Here is a 27,266-nt window from a genome sequence, read left to right as displayed (position 1 = left end):
GACAGATGAGACAAAGATCAACCTGTACCAGAATGATGGGAAGAAAAAAGTTTGGAGAAGAAAGGGAACGGCACATGATTCAAGGCACACCACATCCTCTGTAAAACATGGTGGAGGCAACGTGATGGCATGGGCATGCATGGCTTTCAATGGCACTGGGTCACTTGTGTTTATTGATGACATAACAGCAGACAAGAGTAGCCGGATGGATTCTGAAGTGTACCGGGATATACTTTCAGCCCAGATTCAGCCAAGTGCTGAATCGGACGGCGCTTCATAGTACAGATGGACATTGACCCCAAGCATACAGCCAAAGCTACCCAGGAGTTCATGAGTGCAAAAAAGTGCAACATTCTGCAATGGCCAAGTCAATCACCAGATCTTAACCCAATTGCGCTGCATTTCACTTGCTCAAATCCAGACTTTAGACGGAAAGACCCACAAACAAGCAAGACCTGAAGACTGCGGCTGTAAAGGCCTGGCAAAGCATTAAGAAGGAGGAAACCCAGCGTTTGGCGATGTCCACGGGTTCCAGACTTAGGGCAGTGATTGCCTCCAAAGGATTCGCAACAAAATATTGAAAATAAAAATATTTTTGTTTGGGTTATGTTTATTTGTCCAATTACTTTTGAGCTCCTAAAATGTGGAGTGTTTGTAAAGAAATGTGTACAATTCCTACATTTTCTATCAGATATTTTTGTTCAACCCTTCAAATTAAACGTTACAATCTGCACTTGAATTCTGTTGTAAAGGTTTCATTTCGAATCCAATGTGGTGGCATGCAGAGCCCAACTCGCGAAAATTGTGTCACTGTCCAAATATTTCTGGCCCTAACTGTAACTAAGAATTCTTCAGGAAGAATTCTACTACAAAACACACACATCTTCATTCTCCATGATTGGAGATTTTTCTTGTAGCAGATGTTACTTGTGATGCAATTGATGTCTCTTGCTCCTGATCTCCTGACCTCATGTTATAATCTGGAGAATCTGACCGGAGTAAAGTTTTCAATGTGCCGTAGTTATCATTCTATTTTCAGCCACGGAGGTGTAATGTGACGTGGTTGGCAGGCATGCTGGTGTGTTGTTAATGAGTTTTTTTGTGTGGCATATTTCATACGTGGAACAGTCCTCACTGAATAGAAAGGGCTTCATTTCTTAAAGCCCTCTTTTTCTTTTGTTGTTTTCTGGTATGTTACAATAGTTGATTCATATGTAGAAGAACAGGGTCTGCATTTAATTCTTCTGTACAGCCGACTATAATGATTAATACTTTCCACTTTCTCCCTTTTAATTTGTGTTCATGTATAAGTTTTTTGTTGTTAGTGTCTAGTAGTCATTACTTTAAGTTACCATCCGGTCTCTAAAGGGGACTTTGAAATACAAATGAAACCTCTATAAGGCAATGTAATAGCACTATAGGTTTGTAATGATGTTCACCTCTAAACGGTGAAATTCAGCTTTAGATTAGGGCGTGTCACCTGTGAATTGTCAAGTGGGTGGAGTCAAGCACACCTGACGTTTAAGATGACTGCAGGGGTGTCCAGTTCATGCACATTACAGTGAACCATTACTGTAGCTGCCTGCGAGTCCGTCATCTAGATTGGAACCACCCACATGACTAATCACAGGTTTTTGAAGAATGTGGATTTCCTCTATCATTGTTAATATACCCTATTTCCTCAAAAATAAAACGCCCCCTAAAAAAAATAAGACCTAGTGCAACTTTTTTTCAAGCTTAGAAATGTAAGGTCTCCCTTGAAAATAAGACCTAGCAGCAGTCATTGCTACATCTCACCCCTCACCATACATTAGCATTAGAAAATAATTTAGATACTGCAAGAGGTTGTGAAATGGGTGAAGAATTCAAGGGATAACATCATTGACTGTTGCGATGGAAATGCGCTATGGGCAGCTACCTAAACAAGTCATAAGAAATTCGGCATGAAATTCTGAATTGGAGAGTTATAAGGATGTTCGAGACGTTGTTGATATAATGGCCCTTTAAAGGGGTTATCTGGGTTTTAAAAATTACTTATGGCAGTGCTGGGGAGGGATATTTAAACATAATAAACATGGACTTACCTCCTCCGGCGCCGCCGATGTCCCGCGCCGCGGTCCCTTCGATCCGTGCCCCTGTTTGTTTACAGGGGCACGGAAGCCGCGCACAAGGAGCTTCCGGTCCGGGATGTGGCCGGCTCCTCCTATCCGTCCCTATCTCTCAGCATTGTAAGCGCTGAGAGATGGTGTCTGATAGGAGCTTCCAGCCGGCCGGAAGCTCCCTGTGCGCCGGTGTAATGAAACCGGCGCACAGAGAAGACCGGCCGCGGAGCGGGACATCGGCGGCGCCGGAGGAGATAAGTAGATGTTTGTTATGTTTAACTAGCCCACCCCAGCCAGGGCCTCAGTTATTTTTGAAACCCGGATAACCCCTTTAAAGGAAACCTACCACTTAGAATGGCAGGGGTAAGCTGTAAGTACCGAGCACCAGGTCAGGGTGAGCTGGTGCCGGTACTTACTTTCGTTAGTGTTATAAACCGCAGTATCGCGGTTTTAACACTTTTTAAACTTTAGAGCAGAAGGGGCTTCGGCGCTGCGCGCGACCGTGCGCGCGCAACATCTCCGCTTTTTCCTATGTAGGCGCGTGCACGATCGCGCTACCGCGGTTTATAACACTAACGAAAGTAAGTACCGGCACCAGCTCACCCTGACCTGGTGCTCGGTACTTACAGCTTATCCCTGCCATTCTAAATGGTAGGTTTCCTTTAAATAAAAATTGTTGCTTTTTGTTCATAAATTTCAGGATTGTTAAATGTACCATATATTGTTGTACTTGGAAATAGTCACTAGACTTTCTTGATGGAGTTCAGATGCTTATGCTAATGTATGTAATGGCATGGCTACAGTGTATTATAAATGTTTAATTTTATTTGTTCAACAATAAATGTAAATTCTTGTTAATGGAATGAATAAGACATGCCCTAAAAATAAGAACTAGTGACTCTTTAGTAGCAAAAATTGATATAAGACACTGTCTTATTTTTGGGGAAACCTGTTACTATGCAACTAATTTTCCATCAGCATTAAATCAGAAAACTGGTGCATAGGATTGAAAAGAAATACAGCTTCAGAATGGATGGCTACATATGACACTTGTATTGATTCTACAATATAACAAAGTCCAGATATTGGGGTTACCAGGTGACTCGTGCACATGAATGTATGGGGGACCATGATGACGGTTCCCATAGAGCACCCAGTCACGATGTGGTGAGCACTCGCCCGGCTGAGCATACATTCATGTGCATGACACTGTGGTTATTTCAGTAAAGAAGCTCATTTATTTTAGATAATTGTTCTGCTGTATACAGCAAGTCAGCCTGACATTTCTCCTTTTATATGAATATTTAGGCATCCCATTGACTAGATGAGTATGCAGTATTCTCGGGAGCTCCCTCTAGTGGTGACCACCCACAGCCAGATGTTTTTGCAGGGGTTTGCAGCTATGCATTTATTATCTTGTACATTGTGATCAGTGATTACATCTTAACTCTTTTTTTTTTTCCATCTCCATCATTTCCAGTGTTTGACTACAGCTACAGAGACTACATTCTGTCATGGTATGGAGAACTCAGTAAAGATGATGGCCAACTCTACCATCTTCTCTCTGAAGACTTTTGGGAGCTTTCCAAGCAACTACGCTGTCGGCTTGCTCACTTTGACGTTGTAAAGCTGGTGTGCAATGACGTGGTGAAGAATCTGCTCACACACTTCTGCGACCTCAAGGCTGCAAACACTAGGTAACAAACTGGAGCAAGCATCTGTAATCCTTCTCTGTGTGAGGTGATTATCGGCCTCTGCAAGAAATAATGAGAGCAAGGAGATCCTCGTTCTGGGGTTTAACCCTTTTAAGTCTGGATAATGGGGTAGGATACACAGGCTGGTTATTGTCAATGTATTTTTCTGTGGTAATGTCATAGAATCGGCAAACAGCCTCTTGGGTTTTGGTTCTTTAAGACATTCCCTAATAGTAGCAAGGATCTGGCAGGGTACCTACTGAGAACCCAAGCTCTGGACCATCACTGCAGGTGAAATGTATGGCTGAAGCTCCAGCCACCAACCGGTGATTCTAAAGTTTGGATTTTCCATATCGTTGGTAAATTTTCTTGCATTTTTCTAAAACTGATGCAGATAGGTCCAAAGTTCTGGGGCTTGGAGGGAGGTGAAACTGGTGTCACCTGAGGTTGTGGAGATGTCTGAAAGCAAGGAGTCATTCATAAATGGGAAACTAACAGCTGTGGCACTGGATGTCTGTACAGGCATCTGGAACAGTGGACCAAAAGGTGATATAGAGCCACAAGGATGGTTTAGTATCCGAAAATAATCATGACAAGCTTTCTTGGGTTCCCATTGTTGACTTGTTTCACAGTCCTTGTGCAGTCTGTATTCTGTTTGACAGTAGGACAGAACAAGTGCCCTGTTGGTTACCTTTTGGGTCCTTAATGGATTTGTTAATTCTAATGCTGAGCGCCCAGGTTTTTATATATCGCTTTATTGTACCATTTGGACAAATAACGAGGTTACCAAGGACTAATATGTTTCTTCTGATGATTGTGAAGGTCATTATTGATGTATCTCGCAAACTATTTCAGGCTAGACGGATTGCTGCTTTCTCTCCATATTGATTTGTGTTCTCGTAAACTGGAGCTGTTATTTATGACGTTAGTCATAGAGTATTACTTCAGTATCTTGGTGCAACTATCAAGATAATGACTGCCATTTACTCCCTTCTGTTTATTCTCTGTTTTGGATCTTCGTATGATATTCTGTATATCATCAGATCAACATCTTCAATCTACACTTTATATTGACCCACACAAGTATAAGAAAACTTATCCTACTTTCCAGTATGTACAGGACTAGCACCCGACTAAGAGAGAATTTATTTAGAGATTTAATTTAGGTTTTGTTTTCATTTAGAAGACCCTCTAATCTATTTTCAAAATGTAAATGCGTTATTTTAAAAAACGTCTAAACAAAACAAAAAAATCTACCATTAAAATCCATCATGATAAATCAGTGATACTTACCCATGACTGTGGTAATCTTCTTATATTTGTTATACATGGCCTCCGTCCTTCTAAAATCAACTTTTATATTAGATTATGCTAATGAGCCTGAAAGGTTAATGGGGCAGTTCCCATGGCTCTTTCATGCTGAAGATTCACTTTTTAGACTATCTTCCCCTCCCCCTGCTCCCTCAGCACTTCCCCTGCCCTCTGTAATCTCACACAGCTGGAGAGGTAAGTTTTCCTGCACAGTGTGAAAGCTTGTGAATCTGTAGCATGGAGCGGCTTTGGAAACCACCCTAGTATCATTAGCATACTTTTAGAATGGAGGAGGCCATGAGTAACAAATATAAAATTGCCACAGTGACGTTACCTGAATTTAGGGTAGGGTTATGGTGATGTAGTAGGGACGTGTTTTTCATTTAACTTCAGTTTCTTTTGTTTTTCTTTGCTTTTGTTTTGTTCATTTTTCTTTCAGACAGGATGAACAGCCAAGACCATTTGCTCTTCATCCCTGCTTAAAAAACACAGAGGAGGAGCTCCAGTTTCTGCAGACTTGTGCCAAGGTGTTAATTCTCTGTTTGATGCCTACCCGGGATGCCCAGTCTCGCAGTTTGCGCATTGTCCTTTCTGAAATACTTGCTACCAAAGGTGAGTGTAGTTCTCAAATAACACATGTGATCACAAGAAAAGGCCCCTACAATCAGGAAGAATGGGACTTCCAGTTTTCAAATGGGTGGAGCATGCACCCGGCCGCCCTGTTCAGTAGCAGTAGAGTGTCTGAAATTGAAGATCACAGCTCTTGTGCATCTCCGGCACTCAAATTCATTCTCAAGGAATGTGCTTGGGAATTTGTGGCACCCCTTGCTATTTAATGAAGCGACAGGACACATGCTAGACCTGGCACTTGATAACTTAATGAGAACGGGACCAGCAATCTCTGGGTTACTGAGAAAGTTCTTTCTGGTGATCGGTGAAGGTACCAGCAGTTAGACCACCACCGATCAGCTTCTAATTCCTTTTCCTGTGGAAACTTGGTTTAACCCCTTTTAATAATTGGATTCTTCATAATTTTGGTTATTTTTCTTTTTACCTGCAACATTGTCTGGACATTGGGCCATCTTGGGTAGCAAGGTTTCAGCTGCAGTTCCTTCATTGCAGGTTCCAGTTGAAATGCTATAATTTGATATTCCTCTTCGTGTCTATAATTATGGATATCTGCTAAGATAGCACCAGTTATTTTAAATCAATGAAAAATAAAATGAGTTCATTAAGCTAATGTTCACCGTTTCTAAGCAATTGTTCTTTATTTTCTCTCTGCAGCTAAATTGAGATCATTGTTTAAAATTGTTTTGTGTGTAAAGCTTCTATGGAGACCTATGTATTCCCTTGGTAGCAGACTGGAAAAAAAAACTTTCCTCCATTCATAAGATTACCCATTAGCCTTCTACATTTGCTTAAAGGGAGTCTACCACCTCCCCCAAGAACTTTTATCCATATTCAGAGGCAGTTGGCGCACAAGGGTCATGCCCTTAGGACTTGGAGCACTGCTGCTCCTGCCAGGACCACTACTCTCTCCATCCGATGAGCAGGGAATGTGATTGAGGAGCATGGGGCGACAGTGGGAGGAGAGAGAAGTGATTTGGACCTGAATAGCAGTATTCTTGCTGCGTAGACCACACACTGGGTTCACCAGCTACCTCATTAACATACAGTTTACAAAGTAAAGGTGTGTTCAAAATCATATATGGCCTCCACATTTTCACATATACAGCTAGTGACCGCTCCCTATAGAGCCCTAGTAACTAACTGACATCCTTCTTTAAGCTAAAAATCTTTTTCCCTTACATCCCCATAAATAAACTTTTATCTTTTATTACCTGGAAATAGAGGGGCGTGTCCTGCTTGGACAGCCCCTCCGATTTACTGCTCCCCATGCCTTTATGAATCTTTACTATTCAGCAGTTCATGTCATGTGACCAAAGTGACATCATCTCAGATCCTTTAGCCTCTTGACAATAGCAAACTGTACCTGTACTGTATGTGATCACATGAAGTCACAGCAGCCTCCATGTAGTCTGTAGTTGAATATTAGCAGACAGTCCCTAAGTACAAGGAGGCAAAGCAGTGATTTGAAGAGACACAGAGCTGTCAGTCAAAATAATGGGATGTGGTTCACTGCCAGCCTGGGAGAGAAGAGTCACAGCCATGAGACATAAGTCAGAAAAGCTAATTTGCATATCTGAAAAATGGCTGTAATTAAGGTACAATGCCTCACTGGCAGCTAATTTTAGGTGATTTAGGGAGTACTTGTAACACTTTATCAGCATGGCTATGGTTCTGTGATCTACATAACTGGACATACAGGCAGGAATTGGATCTTTATCTGCTTCTTGTATTTCCAACTAAGTATTTACAGTATATACTAGAGTATAAGCTGACCTGAATATAAACAGACGTCCCTAATTTTGCCACTCAAAACTGTGAAAACCTACTGACTAAAGTATAAGTCTAGGGTGGGAAATGCAGTGGTCACAGCCCGTATATAGTTAGTCAGTCCCCTTTCAGCCCCTGCCCTCAGTATATAGCCAGCCCCCTGCCCTCCGTATATAGCAGCCCTCTTCCCCTATAGTCAGCCAGCATTCACCCAACATAACCATCCCCCTGCCCCTTTAAGCAGACAGCCTCAGTATGCCCAATTTCTGTAAATTAGCACCGGCGTACACGGACCTGCTGCTACCGGTCCGAAGAAAAGACTATAAGCTGAGTTGTTGGAATTTTTGTGCTGAAAATATACTCGAGTATATACGGTAGCTGTCTTTATCTCCTGGTTCTGTAGCTTACAAAGCCATAAGTCTGACATCAGATCCTTCTCTTTAATATGGCACAAAGCATATTTCCAGATAATTTAGAACATAATATCGGGCCTTCTGAAGTGACACTACCCCTGTAACCACTAAACTTGATTCATCATATGAAAATGAAGTGAAAAGAGTCATCTTTGGGTGAGATTTTTTTTTTAGAGGTAAACGGATGAGATTTCACATAAAGAGGGAAATGACATTTTATACCCAACCTGAGGGGACTAGTAGTTTAGTGGGGTAAAACCTATTCACAGGTCTTATTGCAGGACAGTTTGTGTTCACAGCCCTGGTGTCCTTCATCTTGCCTTGTCCTGATTTTGTTCCTTCAGTGTTGAAGCCCTTGGTGGAGCTGCTGAGTGATCCGGATTACATTAATCAGATGCTGCTCAGCCAGCTGGAGTACAGGGAACAGGTGAACGAGCGCCACAAGAAGGCCTATACCTACGCCCCATCTTATGAGGAGTTCATCAAGCTGATCACAAACAGCTCTGACATTGAATTCCTCAAACAGCTAAGGTACATTCCTTTTGTAAGTTGTAAACCTCATCTTTTATGTCATTGTTGATATAATCCATTCATTTGAAATGGGAACTGATTATAATATTACACCTTTTGTCAAATGTGTATACAGACCTACATATTTTCTATACAACGTTTGTTTTAATTTCGTATATGCCTCTGTCTCCGATATACAGACTTATAAGCGTAGGGTACTGGATCACAGTGCAGTATTCTGTTTGTATCAGTTCTTATGACATATCTGTAGTGGGATCAGGATCCGCTGATGACTTCATTGTCAGTCCAGCTTTGTTTTGCTTGTTCTATACAGTCACAGCTGGAAGCGCTGGGCTCCTGCACAGGAAGGAGAAGCCAAGGAGACAAATCGATATGCGTATATATGCGTGATTTGTGACTTGCAATCTTATTTAGTGTAATGGTATTCGCTTAAATCCTAAAAAGACAAATGACGGGTAATTTATTAGATTAATTTCCAGTCTTGCAGTTCTTTTCAGCTGTTGTGCATTGGGCCACATTGATGAGACAGGGCTGATGTGCCTGGAGCTTCTATGGAGAAGCATTAATCCCCTGCAGCTATAACGTAAGCTCTGACACTCTGTCACATCTTTGACAATGGGTCAGAACTGTTACCAATACAGCTCAACGACCGCTCAGTCCGTTATTTTGCTGTCACACGTACCACTTTGGCTCCGTTTAGAAACGGAATCAAAGCGCATGGGGGCTGGTCACAGCCCGATTGTATATGCATTTCTACAGAAACCCATGCAATAGGTAACCAGCACCCAGTGTCGCATGCAATAGGTAACCAGCACCCAGTGTTGGTCTTTCATTTAAATAATACAAGACACTGGGTACCGGTTACCAATCGCATGTGTCTATAGAAATGCATACCCCATTACACTCCCATGTGCTTTGATTTAGTTTCTAAACCAATCCAAGAGGTACGTGGGACCGCACCCTCAGGGGTCAACAGCAACTAAATGCAATGGGGCAGGTTTGTCACATTTGGCATTTGTCAGGGCCTAAACAAAAATTAGACAGGCCTCAATAGCGTTTATAAAATATATCCATTGCTTAGGACTACCTCAATTCCACCTAGTGGAATCTTCAAACCATAGCTTAAAGTGATTGTCTGTCTTTTTAATATATGGCTCGGGGTGCTTTTAAAACTAATAAAGAGCATATGCTGAGCTCTTTCTCCATTACCGTACCCGTTGATTTTCTGGATGATGCCACCACTCTGGGCCATGAGAGAAACCTCATCTAGAAGCCGTTCAGCCGCTTGACAACATACTGGCCGTGGTTTATTAGGCCAATTTCTGATGACAGGTTACTTTTTAAAGCCTCACAATTTATTGGGTGATTCATGGATCAAACACATGTTGTACAAAAAGTAACAAGGAGCTTAATTGCAAAATTCATGACTTTCAGTTCTGTAACAAAACATTGAACAGTTGGACTTCCAAAAGTTTAGAGAAGATCACATTAAGTTCACCCATAAAGTTAACCCATTGTTCTTAAGTTTAATTTATATGCAAGTCGAAACTGTATATTTTATAATTGTAGCTACAGACAAAATTTTTTTTTTTTTTGCTCGAGTGACAATTAGATTTTCTAAATTTTTGCTGCAATGGGACCAGGGATTATCAATAAAGCTTCATTATAGACACTTTACAGCTCACCAGATGTTACAGTGGGCAACGTCTTTAACTCGGGGTCGTCTGTAAGTTGGGTGTCCTTTTAAGAAGGGGACTGCCTATAATAAAGAGGCACTACTACTCCTACTGTTTTTACTCCATTCCTGTTTTGGACATCAAAAACTGCAACCGAAAAACTTAACGTGTGTCCGCACCCTCAGGGTGAGGTCACACGCAGTGCTTGCATTAGAAACTCAATGCAATTGACCGGGTGGTGCTTGGTGCATACAAACCATTGGGTGCTTGTTGGTGATTTCACTGGCCTAGCGTGTGATTGATTGGTCCCCAAGTGTATGGTTTGTGTAACAGGAATAGCTGTGATGCAGAACGACAACACTCAAAACGAGTTGCTTGTTATGGGGAAAGCTCAATGCAAAGTACCTTTTTATGAAGAAATAAAAGCATTTTATTTTTTTAAATACTTGCTGTATTGTGGAAACTTTTTTTATGGACCCCTAGAGACTGATGTTTTACTCGCAAGCCAAATATCCCTAACTTGTGTGAGTAGTGTATAAATGTATGTGTTATATTGGATTTTATTAACGGAAGGAGACAGATGGTTTGGATAACGAAACCTAGTTTTTCATGATTTAGGTTCATGATTTTCAGTCATGAACGTGAATTAATGGACGGCTGATAACGCGGTCCACACTCAGTACATGCAGGTACATACTTTGATAATGTGTTGATGTGCAGTGGTAGAACATCATTTTGTTGCCTGGCTACTTATTGTTCATTTGATGTAAAAATAACGATCTGTGCCAAATCCAATGCTGCAGAGTGCTGCTGACAGCCGAAATTATCTCCTATTAGACTCCATCTAGAGAATGACTTGACATGGCCATTATCTTTGATAGAACACCGTTTTGTTGAGTTTATTCTACAACCGACATACAATGCAGACCGTCAAATAAATAAACTTTAATATTATCTCAATATATTTTATATATACTGTAAATATACTTACATTTATGACAAATATAGTGCAGTGTTAGGCCCCTTTTACACAAACATATGATTTCTCCATTGTATCCCACTTTTCCTGCCCCCCCCCCAACAGCATAGAGCAGGACATACACCCTTGTAAGTGACTGACTGCACTCTACCCAACACCATCATAATCTCAGCTCTAGTTCTGCTGGGTTCATGTCGACCCCCTGTGTATCTGCATTGAGAAGAGTATCTTGGGGCATGTAGCTTCCTTGGTATCTGCCATGCATGTCCACACAATGGGAAAGCTACTTGTTTGGGAGAGAAACTATATAGGCAATAGTGACCTATTTACCATGCAAATGACAAAGTAGAATTGCTGCCGAGAAGTCCAAAGTTTTCCAGTGTTCACAAATGTATAACCTTTACTGCCTCCCTATCCCATGGGATAGGGCCTAACTTGCTGATCAGTGGGGGTCTCAGTGCTGAGACCCCCGAAGATCGCAAAAACGAGAGGTTCCTCAGACTAATGGAGCAGACGGCCACGCATGACTGTTCTGCTCCATTAATCTCAATGGAGCTGACCGAGATCAGTGAGTGCAGCGCTCTGCAATTTCCGTCAGCTCCTTAGGGTGAAGACACACATGGCGTTTTTGGGCCGTTTTTACTAAGTGCGTTTTCAGATCGTTAAAAACGCATGCGTTAAAAAACGCATCCGTTTTTTAAAAACGCATGCGTTTTTGTCCGTTTTTCATTGCGCAATTTCTGAAAAACTGACAAAAACGCATGTGTTTTCAAAAAACGCATGCGTTTTTAAAAAACGGATGCGTTTTTTAACACATGCGTTTTTAACGATCTGAAAACGCACTTAGTAAAAACGGCCCAAAAACGCCATGTGTGTCTTCACCCTTAGAGATTAATGGAGCCATGCGTGGCTGTCTGCACCATTATCTGACAGAGGAGCGACAAGGGGTTGGTCGGACCCCTCTTTTCGCGATCTGCAGGGGTCTCAGCACTGAGACACTCTCTGATCAGCAAGTTAGGCCCTATCCCGTAGATGGGGTTGAAAAATACTATGATAGAGCAGTACAACTATCCCTATATTTTTCCTCCCCATTCCTGTAAAGTTCCACAATCTGTTTGTAAAGTTTTCTTACAATCTATGCACATTCATATTCTTCTAGCTCAGCTGCTCCTCCTGCTGCTTCCTGGGACCTCTCTACAGCTGAGTCTGCTCTGTTACCTCATTCAAACCTCCCTCAGAAATGAGACAGACTGGGGGGGGGGGGACTTTCTGGAGAGAGATCTGCTCCCTCATTCAGCTTTCCCTCAGGAATTCTCTTAAGCAACTTATAAAGCCAGCGTCTCCCTCCGAGCTGAGGGAAGGGGGAAAGAGCTGGAAGTGTGGCTGAGCTGGAAGTATATGAATATGTCGGGCTTGGTTCAAAAAAATGACTGATCAGAAGCAACATTATGAACGAACTGGAACTTTATAGGGAGGGTCAATATTGGGATAGTTGTACTGCTGTATAATAGCAATTAAACAGGTTTTGTTAGTTCCATGAGGAAACTAATAATGGAGATTGTGTTACTGCTCTATGAATACTGGCACTGAAGTAAATATGTAACCCATTTTTTTTTTTTTATGTTCTTGAAGGTATCAGATTGTTGTAGAAATAATCCAGGCCACTACTATAGGAAGTTTCCCACAGCTGAAAAGACAAAAAGGTAAGGGTTGAGTTTTTTTAAAAAAAAGATTTTTTTTGTGCACTACTGTGAACAATACTTTTATGTACTAAGGTAGTCTTGTAGGCTTGTATGTCTAAATAGTCATGTATGTTACAAACCTAGACCTATAGTCTATATAGTCTGTATAAGCCAAGTTTTTCAGCACAAAAAATGTGCTGAAAAACCTCATCTCGGCTTATACACGAGTCAATAATAATAAATAATAATAAAAAAAAAAAATTTATACTCTCCCTCCAGCTCCCGATCCTCTGCGGCGGCTTCTCTCTTCTATCTTCACGTGCCGGCAGTCGCGTCTATGCGACTTGCCGGCGGGCGCACAATATGATGTAGCGTTGTCGCCGCTGATGACGTCATCAGCGGCGACACCGCCGCATCGCATTGTGCGCCCGCCGGCAAGTCGCATGGACACGACTGCCGGCACGTGATGAGAGAAGCTGCCGCAGAGGATCAAGAGCCGCCGCCGAGGACCGGGAGCCGCCACTTAGCATCAAAGGTGAGTATCGTCGGAGGGTGAGTATTAAGTTTAGTTTTTTATTATTCGCTAGGCATACTGAGGGCAGGCTGTATACTTTTTGGGGGGGAGGCTGTATACTTTTTGGGGGGCAGGCTGTGTACTTTTTGGGGGGCAGGCTGATTGTATACTACTTGGGACAGGCTGTATACTACAGGGGCTGGCTGGTTGTATACTACAGGGGCTGGCTGTATACTACACCCTCGGCTTATACTCGAGTCAATAGGTTTTCCCATTTTTTTTGTGGTAAAATTAGGGGTCTCGGCTTATACTCGGGTTGGCTTATACTTGAGTATATACGGTATCTTATGATTTTTTTTTTTTTATTCACTTTTTAAATGAGTTTAGTGAAGTGACAATAATTCTTGAAATGGAATTTATTCTCCATTTAAGGTCTCCACAGAGTATTTGGTTTTTAAGATACCCATACACATTGTAAAACAAAATAGACAGTAGCAATGGCCAATGTTGAAGTCTCATACAATCTCTTTATACAATGGAGGTCACTTCAGAAGACCTAAAAGAAGACTTCAGTGACCATATGGTCTCATCCCCTGAAATCTCTGATCCCCTTGCTACATAATGTAATGAACTGCAAGCAGACTTTCATCTTTCAAATTGATGGAGCTGATGAACAGACTGCAGGATGGTATATAATGAGTTAAACACACTTGCCCACTATTCAGCCAATATAGCCACCATGGCAAATCAGAATTCATCTATATGGCAGAAGGTTTATAAGGGCCCTCAAATCTAACTAGTAGGCACAAATGATTTCTACGAAGTCTTCACTTGCAGCTGCAAGAATCCCATAAAGACTGCTTGTGTCAGGAACAGAATAATAATCTATAATTCATCATTTTATATGCTCAACATTGACACAAATGTACTATAGTGATGTGTATGTTAAAGTCCACAGCTGGCACGGCCCCACGAGCATCTAAAGGCAACTCCTTGTACTCAGTAGATCTATCGTTAAACAGTTGACTACTGTGATGTCCTCATTACTCTTCCTGCTCATTACATGTTGAAATTCTCTGTAATATTTTAGATAATTATTATTTTCTCATTTGCGCTTTGCACTGTGGAGGCCACGCAGTGAGGTGGCTTGCTGGGCAATAATCGTGCTGGCAGTGTTTGATGGCTTTGACTACGTCATTGAACAATAATTAGGTTTTTCCATTTTGGAGCTGTATGCACCTTCAATATGAAGCACTTGAAAACCTCTTCATGGAGACCTTCATGCAGCCTTTCACATCTATGAAGTAAATCCCATATGGACAAGCCCTGGATAGTATGGTTGCAACCTATAGGTCAGTGATGGCAAACCTTTTAGGCACAAAGTGTCCCAACTACAACCAAAACCCATATATTTTTCACAAAGTGCCGATTCGACAATTTAAGCAGTAACTTATTACTCCCTGCTCTGTCGCATGATTAAATTGTATAGGCACCTGAGGACACCAAAACAGTAGAAAGGAGAAGAAGTTTGGATTGTCATTGTAGCTTCCTTCTAGGGTCCTGGGCTGCCTGGGACTGCAAGAGGCCTTGAGTCCTGTCTTGCGCTGGGGTGATTGCGCAGGTGCCCATAGAGAGGGCTCAGAGTGCCACCTCTGGCACCAGTGCCATAGGTTTGCCACCGCTTCTTATGGCGGGTGGCTTCTTTAGAAATATAGTTGTGTTGTATGATCATAGTGTTTTACTTTAAAGGGATTGTGCAACATTGATAAAAACTTTACTGGTGGGATGGGGAAAAAATATACCTATACTTTCCTCCCTCTGTGCTCCCACTGTCCCACGCCACTCTCAATCACTGCCGTACCATTGTTCACAGGGGCTTGGCAGCTCAGCTCTGACAACACCACTCGTCTGGCATGCCCATTTATCCCTATGTTCCGGCGCTGTAGCAGGCACTGGAACAGCAGACAAGTGGGTGTGCCAGGACGCCGGTAGTTATCGGAGCAGAGCTGCAGTGCTCCTGTCAACAGGGGCGTTCCAGCGATGGCGGTGGTGTGGGACACCAGGAGCGCTGAGGTAAGTAAGTATAGGTTTATTATTTTTCACGGCCCCCCTTCCCCAGCCCACCAGTATAAGTTTTTATTAATTTTGGACAATCCCTAAGAAAATCTACCAGCAAAATCAAGCATGATGATGACCAGGGACACGTACTCATAGATCCAGGCATGATGACTGTGGTAATCTTCTTATATTTATTAGTTATGGCCCCCTTCCTTCTAAAATCAACTTTTAAATGATGCCCATGAGCCTGAATTACTTATGGGGCGGTTCCCAGAGCTCCTCCATGCTGCAGATTCACTGGCTCTTACAGTGTGCAGGAGCACTTCCCCGTCTCGCTGTGTGTTGCTGTAAGATTACATCAGGCAGAGGGAAGGGTGAAGTGCAGAGCAGGAGCAGAGATGGTGTGTGAGACAGTGAAACAACCTGTGAAGCTGCAGCATGGAGGGGTTCTGGGAACCGCCCCAGTATCCTTTTAGAAGCATTAGCATAATGTTAAAAGTCGATTTTAAAAGGAGGACAAGATTACCACACTCACAGTACCTGGATCTATGAGTAAGTGTCCCTGGATATATATATAGCCATGCTTATGCGAGAGGTTAGACCTGTCATACACCCTGGTGCCAAATCTGACTTAATTGGGATTATTACAGTGGTTGACAATCTGCACATGCTTGCCTCACTCTTATGTTTCAGGCCTGATGTATTATATGGCACTTCATAGCACACCCCAAAGTCCATTGATGTCCTAGCCTTAAGTAATGTATCCACCACCTCTTTTAATTAATTTTTCTCTGCACATGTTTTGACTGTGAATAAATAGGCACACTGTGAATTCATGGTGCAGCTGCTGGAGGCAGCACATGGAGCCGGAAATGGTACATCTCCGAAATGGAGAAGTAATTAGGACACTGATATTTGGAGCATTACTTATAAAGAACACCTGCAACGTTATGGGAGATGATGCTTTTGCTTGCGAGATTAACAAATTGCACGTTGCTTCCATCAGCAGCTTTGTCTACAACTGTGCAGAGAACATGCATGCATTCAGTGACTATATAATATATTGTACAATGTGACCCAATATTATTGTAGGATATGTACATAGTGTTTTCATTGTAGGCAGGTGTAGTTATAGTGTACCAGATATTGGAATAGCAAGACTGACTCCTTTTTCAAAGTAAATCTACCATCAAAACCCAGCATGGTAAATCAGGGACACTTACTCAAAGATCCAGGCACAGTGACTGACTGTGGTAATCTTCTTGTATTTATTATCCTTGGGCACCTTCTAATATTAACTTTTACAATTTTGGTAATGAGCCAGAAGCGCTACTCTAGCCCCTCCGTGATCTGTCTTTACAGACTGTTACTAGTGACAGGGTAACGCCTACCAGCAGCAGTCCTGTGCATCAGGGCTTGATACAGTGTTGTGTTTTTGTATTTATTTTAATGCATTAGATACTGACCACCACGCAGAGAACGGGACTCCCAACGCTGTAGTGATAGGATCAATGGAGTCCCTTCTTCCCTGCTACACATGTTTAGTGTACAGTGTTGTCGTCCCCTGCAATATGGTTGGCCTCTGAAATCCAGTCAGCACGCCGTCCATTTTTCACGGGGCGTCTGCAGTCGGGTTCCTCTGGCCTAATTCTTAAAAACAACTATTTGTGTTCTCCTGAAAATTACATTGCAAATTCGGGACACTTTTGGCACACAGCAACGCAGGAAGCCGCACTACTTCTAATGCAATTTGTAAAATTGCAATTTGTCAAACCCATCAAAAGGCTTTGTATGTTCTTCAGTGTCGGGGGAACAGACGGTGTGTGCCATTATACAGTACCCCTTTTTTCCATTTTGTTCTATTCGGGAGTCAGGCACAGGCAGGAAAAATATTTTTATATGTTGATTCATGCACAGAAATATGTCTGCAAAAGTAGAAGTGTGATCATCTCCTTGCAAGTGCTTGGCAGTGCTATATATAATTTTTTTTCTATATACCATATTTTCCTACAATTACAGTAGCGGTGACTTTCCGGCGGCCTCTACAGAAGGCTGGAGCTTTATTTATTATCGCTATTTTTATCGTTTCAGCATATTCTGCAGCCAACAAACACTCGCAGAGAAAACCCACACAAACATTGGTAGAGCTTAAACCTCGTTCCAGATGGGGCCTTGCTGAAAACAAGCGCTCCCACGCACTCCGGTGCCGGCTCTATAGAAACTGAATCGGTTCATTCATAAATACCATGTACTATATGTACATCTGTTGCACCACTATATGATTTGCTCGTCATGTTTTCTGGACTTGTTTTTCACGTTGACCTAGATTTAAGACACTACAACCTTTTAATTCTCCTCGTTGTTAGTGGATTTTGACAGTGTTCCTGGCTGAAGTCACACACCATGTGAGCTCCGGGGCCTGACTTTCTACTTATGTGTCACACCATTTTACTGATAATTGTACATTAAAAAGTAATAATAAAAGGGCTGTTATGGCATGAAGCAGTGCCCAGATAGACAGATACAGCAGGCTGTCGAATTGTGTTACTATTTTTAAAGTCTTCAGTATTAGAAGTCATTTTATAGGTTTCGTAACACTAAAACATACGGACAAGCTAGTTATTTTCGACGCCTGGAATGGTTCAGGCTCAAAATAGACTGTGATCTGTGGCAAAAAATATAGTTATATTGTTCTTCTCAATTGTAGAATAAAGATAGACTTTGGGTTAAAACAGGGAGCCGGGTAATGTGAAGTAAAGTTTTATGAAGCACTGAAATGATTCAGTATGCTGACAAAGCATTTTCAAAATTGGCATATCACAGGCTATTGGAGCCAGCTAAAAATTACATTCCTGGTAACGGGGTTGCTTTAAACCTTAATGTGAAAACCATTGTACAGAATTCATACCAGAGTATGGCATATGCGTGGCATCCCTTTATTCATTCCTTAAGTCCCATAAATCGTCAATAAGTAGAAATGGGACTCCATTCTGTAATTATGAGTCCCATTCTACGACTGTGATCAGTTTGTGAAAACTTGACGGTGCACAGTCTGTTTTTTTTTTTTTCATGGACTAACCTCGGTCACAGTTCACAGGTAGATATTCTGGGGCTACTTTTACCAAAAAAAAGTGCATATTCCTGATTAAATGAGTTTCACTCTGAAATATCTGCTGAATTCAGACTTTCTAGCAATATGGACAGAAGCTCTCTGAGCTGTCGCAATACAGAGAAGCTCTGGAGAGATTGGGCAGCGAGTTATGCTCAGACTGTTGGAAAATGCAGAAAGGATTGTAAGGTGGTTAAAAACATGGCCACTCTCTTGCAAAAACAGTGAGTGCCACACCTGACCCTGGTTTCTGCTGGTAGTACAACTCTGCTCTATTCATCTTTTTACAACTGAGCCGCAATACCAGCACAAACCATAGTCTGGTGTGAGCGTTGTATCCCACGCTCATTCCAAATCAATCAGATTGTCCATTGGCACATCCCCCAATCTGTCACTTGGAAGTCAGCGCAACTGCGCCAAAATCCCAGCGCAGACACCTGTTAAATACCTGTCCAAGCCGTGCAAATTCCAAAAAAGGCAGAGTCTGACAAAAGTGAGCAACGCGACCCTTAGTAAATGAGCATTTTCGAAGAAAGAAAGAGGGGATGCATATATACAAAGTTAAACAAAATGGATTTTTATTATACAGCATATACAAAAACATACAGTTTAAAAACCATTTAAAAAGTCATGAATCGGACATACATGAAAAAACAGGGTCAGACAAAGGTATGGGACTTGTGTGTACGAATAGGTGTGACAAAAGTGACAAAGGTGTGCTTGAAATGCATATTATAAGAGATGCCCGTACATGTATGACCAAAGCAATATATGTATAATGAATAACCGGACGGTATAACAGATGATACCTGTATGTGGTAAGTCTAAGTTTCCGGTCTCCATAAGGTCTACATGGTCAGGGTTAAATTAATCAACAATTGAATCAAGCACAATCTAAGCACATAACCAATAGATAAAAAACAAGTTTTTTTTTGGTCCCAACCTGCGTCTGAAGAGGGATGACCCGACGCGTGTCGCCTATCAAGTAGGCTTCATCCAGATGATGTCCTTTTATTTCCATTCGTTCTGGAAATCTATGTTGGTGTAAATTCCAGGCTGTATGATTAAAGAATATTGAGCCTCCTATGGCTAAAATACAGAGGTGTGGGCCAGTATATAAATGAGCGGATATACTCTTCATCTATTAGCCATGTTCTGCACTGAGCTACAGCATTGTGCCTGCCAGGTCTGTGCTGCACATGTAAATGTATTCCTCTCCATAAACTGTGTTCATCTGTCCATTATCAGACTCCAAATGGCACATTGCAACAGTGGCGACCAGATGTCACCTCATAATGAATTTCCATAGGAAAGCGTAAGTGAAACAGACATTGAGAAGTTACTCATTAAATACCAAGAGCAAATCATTGTGCCTCGCCGCCTAGAGCCAGACCTTCTGATTACTTACTAAGAAGATAATCAATACAGCATAGTATGTTAGAGTGTAATAAGGGGAGAAGTACATGGCATTTACTTTTTTTCTGAGTAATTCAGAGGTGTTCTGTCTTATGTACTAAAGAGCATTTCAGGTTTAGATCACAAACTGATGGGGAAACTTTCTTCAGGATGTTTTTATGGAGAGGAGAAGTCCTGCTTCCATAAGTTTGGACAAGTTGTCAATGTTGTTCATTGCAGGATACCTCCCCCACATTGGACTGATGGTTGGATTGTGACATTTGTGGTTTTAAACCTTGTAAAAGTGGCCACATGCTTGGGATACTTGATGCTATTGTGGCAAATTTTCAGGCCTCTGTTTTGGAATTGGACATCTTTTTCCATTACGATGTTCACCAACTGGGGTAATAATTTTTATAGTATAATAGGTTGAGTCACTGCAGCCTAGGATCCAATATAGAATGGTGTTTGATCTGCAGTAACCTGGTTTTACCACTACACGGAGATTGGAGCTGTCCGCTTGAAATGTTTACCTTTCATATGTTTAATGCCTCATCCGATACATTTGTACCTTCTTGGTGGAAAACAGCTGCTCCATGTACCTCTCCTCTGCCTCCTCCATCAAGATGCAATACATTTGGATATTTTTATTACTGTTGGATGCCACACTTATATTGTCCTCTATCATTGTTAATATTTATGTTCTGTATGAGTGTTGCACATCCATATTGATCCCTTTACTACAGATCTTTATACATCTTTTGCTCTCTTGACCAGATTTTGGCAGTGCTACCTTACTTTTTTTTTGGATAATATAGGTCATTAATGTTGTTGCTGGAATCCACAAGCTTTAGATTAGTATTCGGGCAGGGCCATTAGGATAGCGATAATAAGTGTGTGTTGGTGACTCTGACACTGAGACGGATGGGTGCTGAGATTATAAAAGTAGATAAATGCAGAAATGAGTTATTCCTCATGTGGCTCACACAAAGCCACCAATCAAAATTATATTTACATTGGATATGAAAGCTCTTTCACACTTTTGTTGTTTTTCATGTCCTCAGCTCACTGATTTTCACAAATGTTTTCAATGGGTGTTTTTACACATCCGTTGTTTTCCACTGATCTGTTGTTTTTTGTTTTTTTTTTTTTAATTGAAACCTGTCCTATTTTTTTTCTTGGATGTGGATCACAGAAGGCAATATGCAGGGTCGGCTCCAGGTTTCAGTAGGCCCCTGGGCGACGGAGCATCACTGGGCACCTTTGCAGTGAACTGACATAACAGCATTCAAAATTAAGAAACTAAAACAGTCACCAGTCTTAAAATATTCCCTAGTTTATCAGACCAAACAGTCCCCTTGTGGTTATTGTATACAAAGCCCCCATCATGGTTATTTTATTTAAGCCCCCCTCACCCCCTATGGATTCATTAGCCTCATCTGGGCACCCCAGAGTTTGTCAATATTCGGCAGATTACTAAAGCCATGGTTGCCAGGTTTTATGAAACTTGGCATATGTGCCATGGAGCGGGGAGATTGGGTCTTCCATATGCATAATATATACCTTACTGACCCACACGGCTGAGTTGTGTTTTGTAACCAATGTTAAAAAAAACAGGCACTGGACAACCGCGCCAATCTGCCTGAGACTGGGACACGTGGTAGCCAGTGGAGTCTTGCTTTACGTTGTGTAACAAATGAGTTAAAAAAATTGATGCATAACAATGGCCTATACTTTCTATGCACCAAAGTTTCATGTTGGAATCGTGAAACAACCTACTGTGCCCGGATATTCTTTCAGTATAATCTTTTGCAATAATCTAGATAACACAGGGTCCATGTTGTCATTATAAATCAGAAAGAAAATATTCGGATTAAAGTATCAATTTTATTCGCTAATGGTACAAACCCCCCCCACCCCACCCCCATCTATACGTCAAAACTCTTCTCCATAGTCATTATAATTATTTTTTTGTACATAAAAAGATTTGGATCTCCTAGCAGGTCAAATTATGTCCATAATCCTCAATAGTTCATTCTTCTATTGCGGTATTTCTGTAGAACACAGTTTCATAGCGAACTGCACAATATGTTTTTACTGGTGAATTATCCTGTTTTAGTTTTTGGATATTGTACATTTAATGGTTTATATTTTTTTTTTCTCTCCTTTACTGTGGATATTAAGTGCAGAATAGTTTGTTTTAATCTTATGATTGGATTTACAGTATTGTCCCTTTCCCACACTATGACCCAGCCCCATGTGACCAAATGAGAACATAATTTCTGTATGAGTGGGATTATATTTATCTATTAGAGCGTGAGAAAGACCAAAATATGTAACCTGCTTATGTTTTGCCTGCATGTTTTATGTACATATATACAACTATTTAATCTATGTGCTGCGGATCTTCAAGGCTTTCCTATTGAAAAGTATTGATTACACATACAAGTAATGAAGCTTAGGTGAAGAAATGGTAACCACAGTCACCACTGACTGTGGTAATCTTTTTCTAATATTTGTTAATATATGGTCTCCTTCCTTCTAAAATCAACTTCTAAAATGATGCTAATGAGCCAGAAGGTTACAAAAGCCCTCTGTTTTCTAGCCTCTGCTGCAGGGTAACAGCAACTTGTCTGAGTCTTGCCCTCCCCCCTGCACTTCCAGTTAATGCTGAGGAGTGAGCACACAGTGCGAGGTGGTAAGTGCTTCTTCAGAATGTAACAGCCTGTGTATCTACAGCACGGAAGGGCTCTAATAACACGCCCATTGCCCTTCTGACTCATTACCATAATTTTCAAAGTTTTAGAAGGAAGGAGGACATGGATAATAAATATAAGATTATTGCAGTCTTGGTGCCTGGATCTATGAGAAAATGCCCCTAGTTTATCATACTGCATTTTGAAGGTAGAATTTGTTGACTAGTCCGACAACGTATATAATTTAGTATTATGCAACGGTTCATCCACTAATGTATGCTAAAGAGAATCCATACAGATGCTTTTCTATTTCCTCAAGACTTAAGTACATTCATCCCTGACTCTCTTCTAAATAGGATCTGTGCATTGGTCAGTGCAACGTTAGGCGTCCATACAGTTGCATACAATAGCAGTATGTGGTGTGGGTAGTGTGGTTTCAAACATTGTGCCAATATCAGTAAATCGGCACTTGGTACAAGAACATGTAGTTATACAAGATTCGTTTTGCTGAAATTCTGCAAAGATTTGGTTTGGGTCAGAAGCAATGTTGCTCCAATTATCCGGGAAATTAGTATATAACCTCCTAGGCCTCTAAAACATAGATCTAAACTGAAAAGCTCATGTAACGGTGGGATGAATAGCAGCAGTAACTAGTTGCCAATTTAAGCAGAAAATATCTGGAGTCTCTTTGATGCCGGAAAATTGGCATATTCAAGCCAAATCTACAAACCAATTATTCGCTCATCTGTATTGGAGAGGATTGAGTCTGGAAAGTTTTTCAGCTTGCATTTTGTTTAATTGCCATTTCTTGCAAGGGAAAGACCCATCAGCAGTGATCAGTGGAACCGATCTGGTTCGGCTGTTTGACCCTGTCATATTTGCCAATTAGGCGTTGACCCTCTAATCTGGCAAATTGATGTCCCTAGTGCCTGTCCAATCGAAGCCATGGCTATGATTGGCCTGAGGGACACCGCCTGTCCAATCATAGCCATGGCTAGTTGCTAGGGGCGTACTTTCATATACTATCTTCCACTACAGAGTTTCAGGTAATTCATTTAACCAGTTTACATCTACAATTTACTACTTTTGCAAGTAGATAACTTATTTATTTTTTTTTTTTTATATTCATTGACAGATTCGAAAGGCAAAGAGACAGCCGCCATGAAAGCCGATCTACTAAGGGCACGTAATATGAAAAGGTATATAAATCAACTGACTGTGGCCAAAAAACAATGCGAGAAAAGGATCAGGCTTCTGGGTGGTCCGGCATATGACCAGCAGGAAGATGGAACCTCAGATGATTCAGATTGTCCCCAAAGTCAGAAGGTAGCTATGGACCCCCCCCCCCCCCCACACCCCCCAAGTATGGACTAAAGTAGTTCTTTCTGTTTTTTTTTGTTTTTTTTTCATTTATTTTTTTTTTGTGTGCGAAGATGTTTAGTTACAGCCATAAAACAAAAAAAAAGTATCATTGTAATATAAGCTTTTATATCTATAATGCACCATTTCAATATATATGAATGAATGGAGATGTAAAGCAGACAACAGAATTTTATATTTTGGTTGTTTTACCCAATTTTCTTAGAGGTCCTCTGTATTGTACTGCTTCCTGGCACACAATCATGTTTTTGCCTATTGGTGGCACTCAGGAACATGTAGCAAGATTTTACCCCTCTAAACTACCAGCCCCCTCAGGTGTGAAATGTCCTTTCTAGAATTCCCTCTTTTCTGAGAAATCTCCCCAAAGAAAATGAGCGGAGAATAGTAGAGTTTAGAGGTTGCAGGGAGAGTGTCATATCAGACGCCCCTGTCTTCGATTCTCTAGCAGTTAAAAATATGCTTGATACAATTTAAACCTGTGACCAGAGATCGCAATAACGCCTCTACAAGCGTCTATGACGCATGCAGAGGCTGATTTACTCTTCAAAAAAAACACCAAGCGTATAAATACGCTTGGTGATTTTCTTGTAAAAGCGCTGGCTCTCCGCAGTAACGATGTGCAGCTGCCGCCTGCTAGTTTGTAAGGAGCAGAGCGGACAGCGGAGCGCACAGAGCAGTCACGTGCACACGGACCCACTACACTGCAGAGAGGTCTCTGCTTCTGCCGGCAGAAGAGGAGCTCAGGCCACGCCCCCCTTAGCACGGAGCAGTCACTGTCTCCTCCAAGCTGCTCTGTGTCCCTGTCATATCTCATATAGGGAGCAGCAGGGGAATCACATTACACTAAAAAGGGGCGGGGCAAGCACAAGCAGGAGGACAGGACATGTGACCTTTACAGGAGTCTCAGCTCCTCCTCCCCTCCTGACCCGTCTCTCTAGTTCCAATATATACAGCTGCACATGCGCACTAGCAGACTTGGCAAAGTCTGCGAAAGAAGGAGAGTGGAGAAGCTGTGGTGGGGGTCCTGTGTCTGCTGTGGTGTTCTCACAGGTTTGTGTGGCTGACCTATTCCCAGGGAGTTCAATTGATAAATAGTGGTTACCTGAGCCTGACATAACATGTATTCAATAAAGTACAAAATAGTTATGATTGAAAATTCTATGCATGGGTGGACTGCATGGGACGCCATCTTACAATGGTCACAAGAGCTTCCTATCTGAGGTGTGGGGGGGCAGGAGGTGAAAGTGCTTGTCCAATGGTCACAAGAGCTTACAATCTATGAGAACGAGGAGGGGACACAGGAGGTGACAGTGCGTGTCCAATGGTCACAAGAGCTTACAATCTATGAGGAGGAACAGGAGATGACAGTGCTTTTACAATGGTCACAAGAGCTTACAATCTATGAGGAGGAACAGGAGATGACAGTGCTTTTACAATGGTCACAAGAGCTTACAATCTGAGGAGGAGGGGACACAGGAGGTGAAAGTGCTTGTCCAATGGTCACAAGAGCTTACAATCTATGATGAGGGTGGGCACAGGAGATGACAGTGCTTGTACAATGGTCACAAGAGCTCACAATCTATGAGAAGGAGGGGACACAGGAGATGGCAGCACTTGTACAATGGTCACAGGAGCTTACAATCTATGAGGAGGGTGGGCACAGGAGATGACAGTGCTTGTACAATGGTCACAGGAGCTTACAATCTATGAGGAGGGTGGGCACAGGAGATGACAGTGCTTGTACAATGGCCACAAGAGCTTACAATCTATGAGGAGGGGGGCACAGGAGATGACACTGCTTGTACAATGGTCACAGGAGCTTACAATCTATGAGGAGGGTGGGCACAGGAGATGACAGTGCTTGTACAATGGCCACAAGAGCTTACAATCTATGAGGAGGGGGGCACAGGAGATGACACTGCTTGTACAATGGTCACAGGAGCTTACAATCTATGAGAAGGAGGGGACACAGGAGATGGCAGCACTTGTACAATGGTCACAGGAGCTTACAATCTATGAGGAGGGTGGGCACAGGAGATGACAGTGCTTGTACAATGGTCACAGGAGCTTACAATCTATGAGGAGGGTGGGCACAGGAGATGACAGTGCATGTACAATGGTCACAAGAGCTTACAATCTATGAGGAGGAGGGCACAGGAGGTGACAGTGCTTGTACAATGGTCACAAGAGCTTACAATCTATGAGGAGGGGGGCACAGGAGGTGACAGTGCTTGTACAATGCTCACAGGAGCTTACAATCTATGAGGAGGAGACACAGGAGGTGACAGTGCATGTACAATGGTCACAGGAGCTTACAATCTATGAGGAGGAGACACAGGAGGTGACAGTGCATGTACAATGGTCACAGGAGCTTACAATCTATGAGGAGGAGACACAGGAGGTGACAGTGCTTGTACAATGGTCACAAGAGCTTAAAATCTATGAGGAGGAGACACAGGAGGTGACAGTGCTTGTACAATGGTCACAAGAGCTTACAATCTATGAGGAGGGGGACACAGGAGATGACACTGCTTGTTCAATGGTCACAAGAGCTTACAATCTATGAGGAGGACGACACAGGAGATGGCAGTGCTTGTACAATGATCCAGGCATTTCAAGTAAGAGATAAAATAAATAAATACCCCAAAGACCCCAATGTTTTCACATTGTATTGAAAAAAATCCTCCCTGAACCAAAACACTTGTGCTCAGTAAGTAACAACTTTATCGCCGGCAAACACATCTTGCTAGTTAGTGAACGCAAGTGCATTGGTCAGAAGGCTTATGTTTTTGGGAAGGAATATCTAGGAAAAAATAAACCGTGTAAAAAAAAGTGTTATGCCCTCAACCCCCCAAAAATAAATGAAATAAATTCAGAGGCGGCAGCCCCAGCCTGCTCAGTGTGGGGAGGTAGGGGGTTTGGGACTGGCTATTAACAATTTATACAACTTGGAGTTATATATTTGTATTAACTGAAAATTCCATACTCTTCCTCGGCTAAAAATACTCCTCAAAAATGGTGAGAGGAGTATTATTACCCTTCTGGAAAAATGTTAGTGCGACCTCTGCCTGTGACAGAGCAGGGAGCAATAAATTACTGCGTAAATTGCTATTTGACACTTTGTAAAAATGATGTGGGTTTTGGTTGTGGATTGGGTCTCAAAAAGGTTCACCATCAGTGGGCTAGGGTAAGGGTGCGGTCACAAGCAGCGCTAGCTCAACCTTTACAAGCGCAGCCCTAGCACAGTGGGGCATGTCTCGTCCCGAACACATTTGCGTTTGCAGTTAAATGTATGTGATTAGTAAGCAATGGCATGCATTTCACAGGAA

At 42.0% G+C, this 27,266-nt stretch overlaps 1 protein-coding gene across 1 annotated transcript in view; it reads left to right on the top strand.

Annotated features, from left to right (window-relative positions):
- SNX25 (sorting nexin 25) overlaps positions 1 to 27,266 on the top strand; it is an 85,802-nt gene that overhangs the window by 34,416 nt on the left and 24,120 nt on the right. Inside the window, exons 3-7 of the mRNA XM_072122900.1 lie at positions 3,583 to 3,799; positions 5,547 to 5,719; positions 8,262 to 8,448; positions 12,736 to 12,806; positions 23,693 to 23,883. Of these exons, the coding sequence (XP_071979001.1) occupies positions 3,583 to 3,799; positions 5,547 to 5,719; positions 8,262 to 8,448; positions 12,736 to 12,806; positions 23,693 to 23,883 (839 nt within the window). The remainder of the gene's footprint in view (positions 1 to 3,582; positions 3,800 to 5,546; positions 5,720 to 8,261; positions 8,449 to 12,735; positions 12,807 to 23,692; positions 23,884 to 27,266) is intronic.

This window comes from Engystomops pustulosus, chromosome 1, assembly GCF_040894005.1.
Source record: "Engystomops pustulosus chromosome 1, aEngPut4.maternal, whole genome shotgun sequence".
Lineage (NCBI taxonomy): Eukaryota > Metazoa > Chordata > Amphibia > Anura > Leptodactylidae > Engystomops > Engystomops pustulosus.
This window is presented reverse-complemented; position numbering and strand designations above follow the sequence as displayed.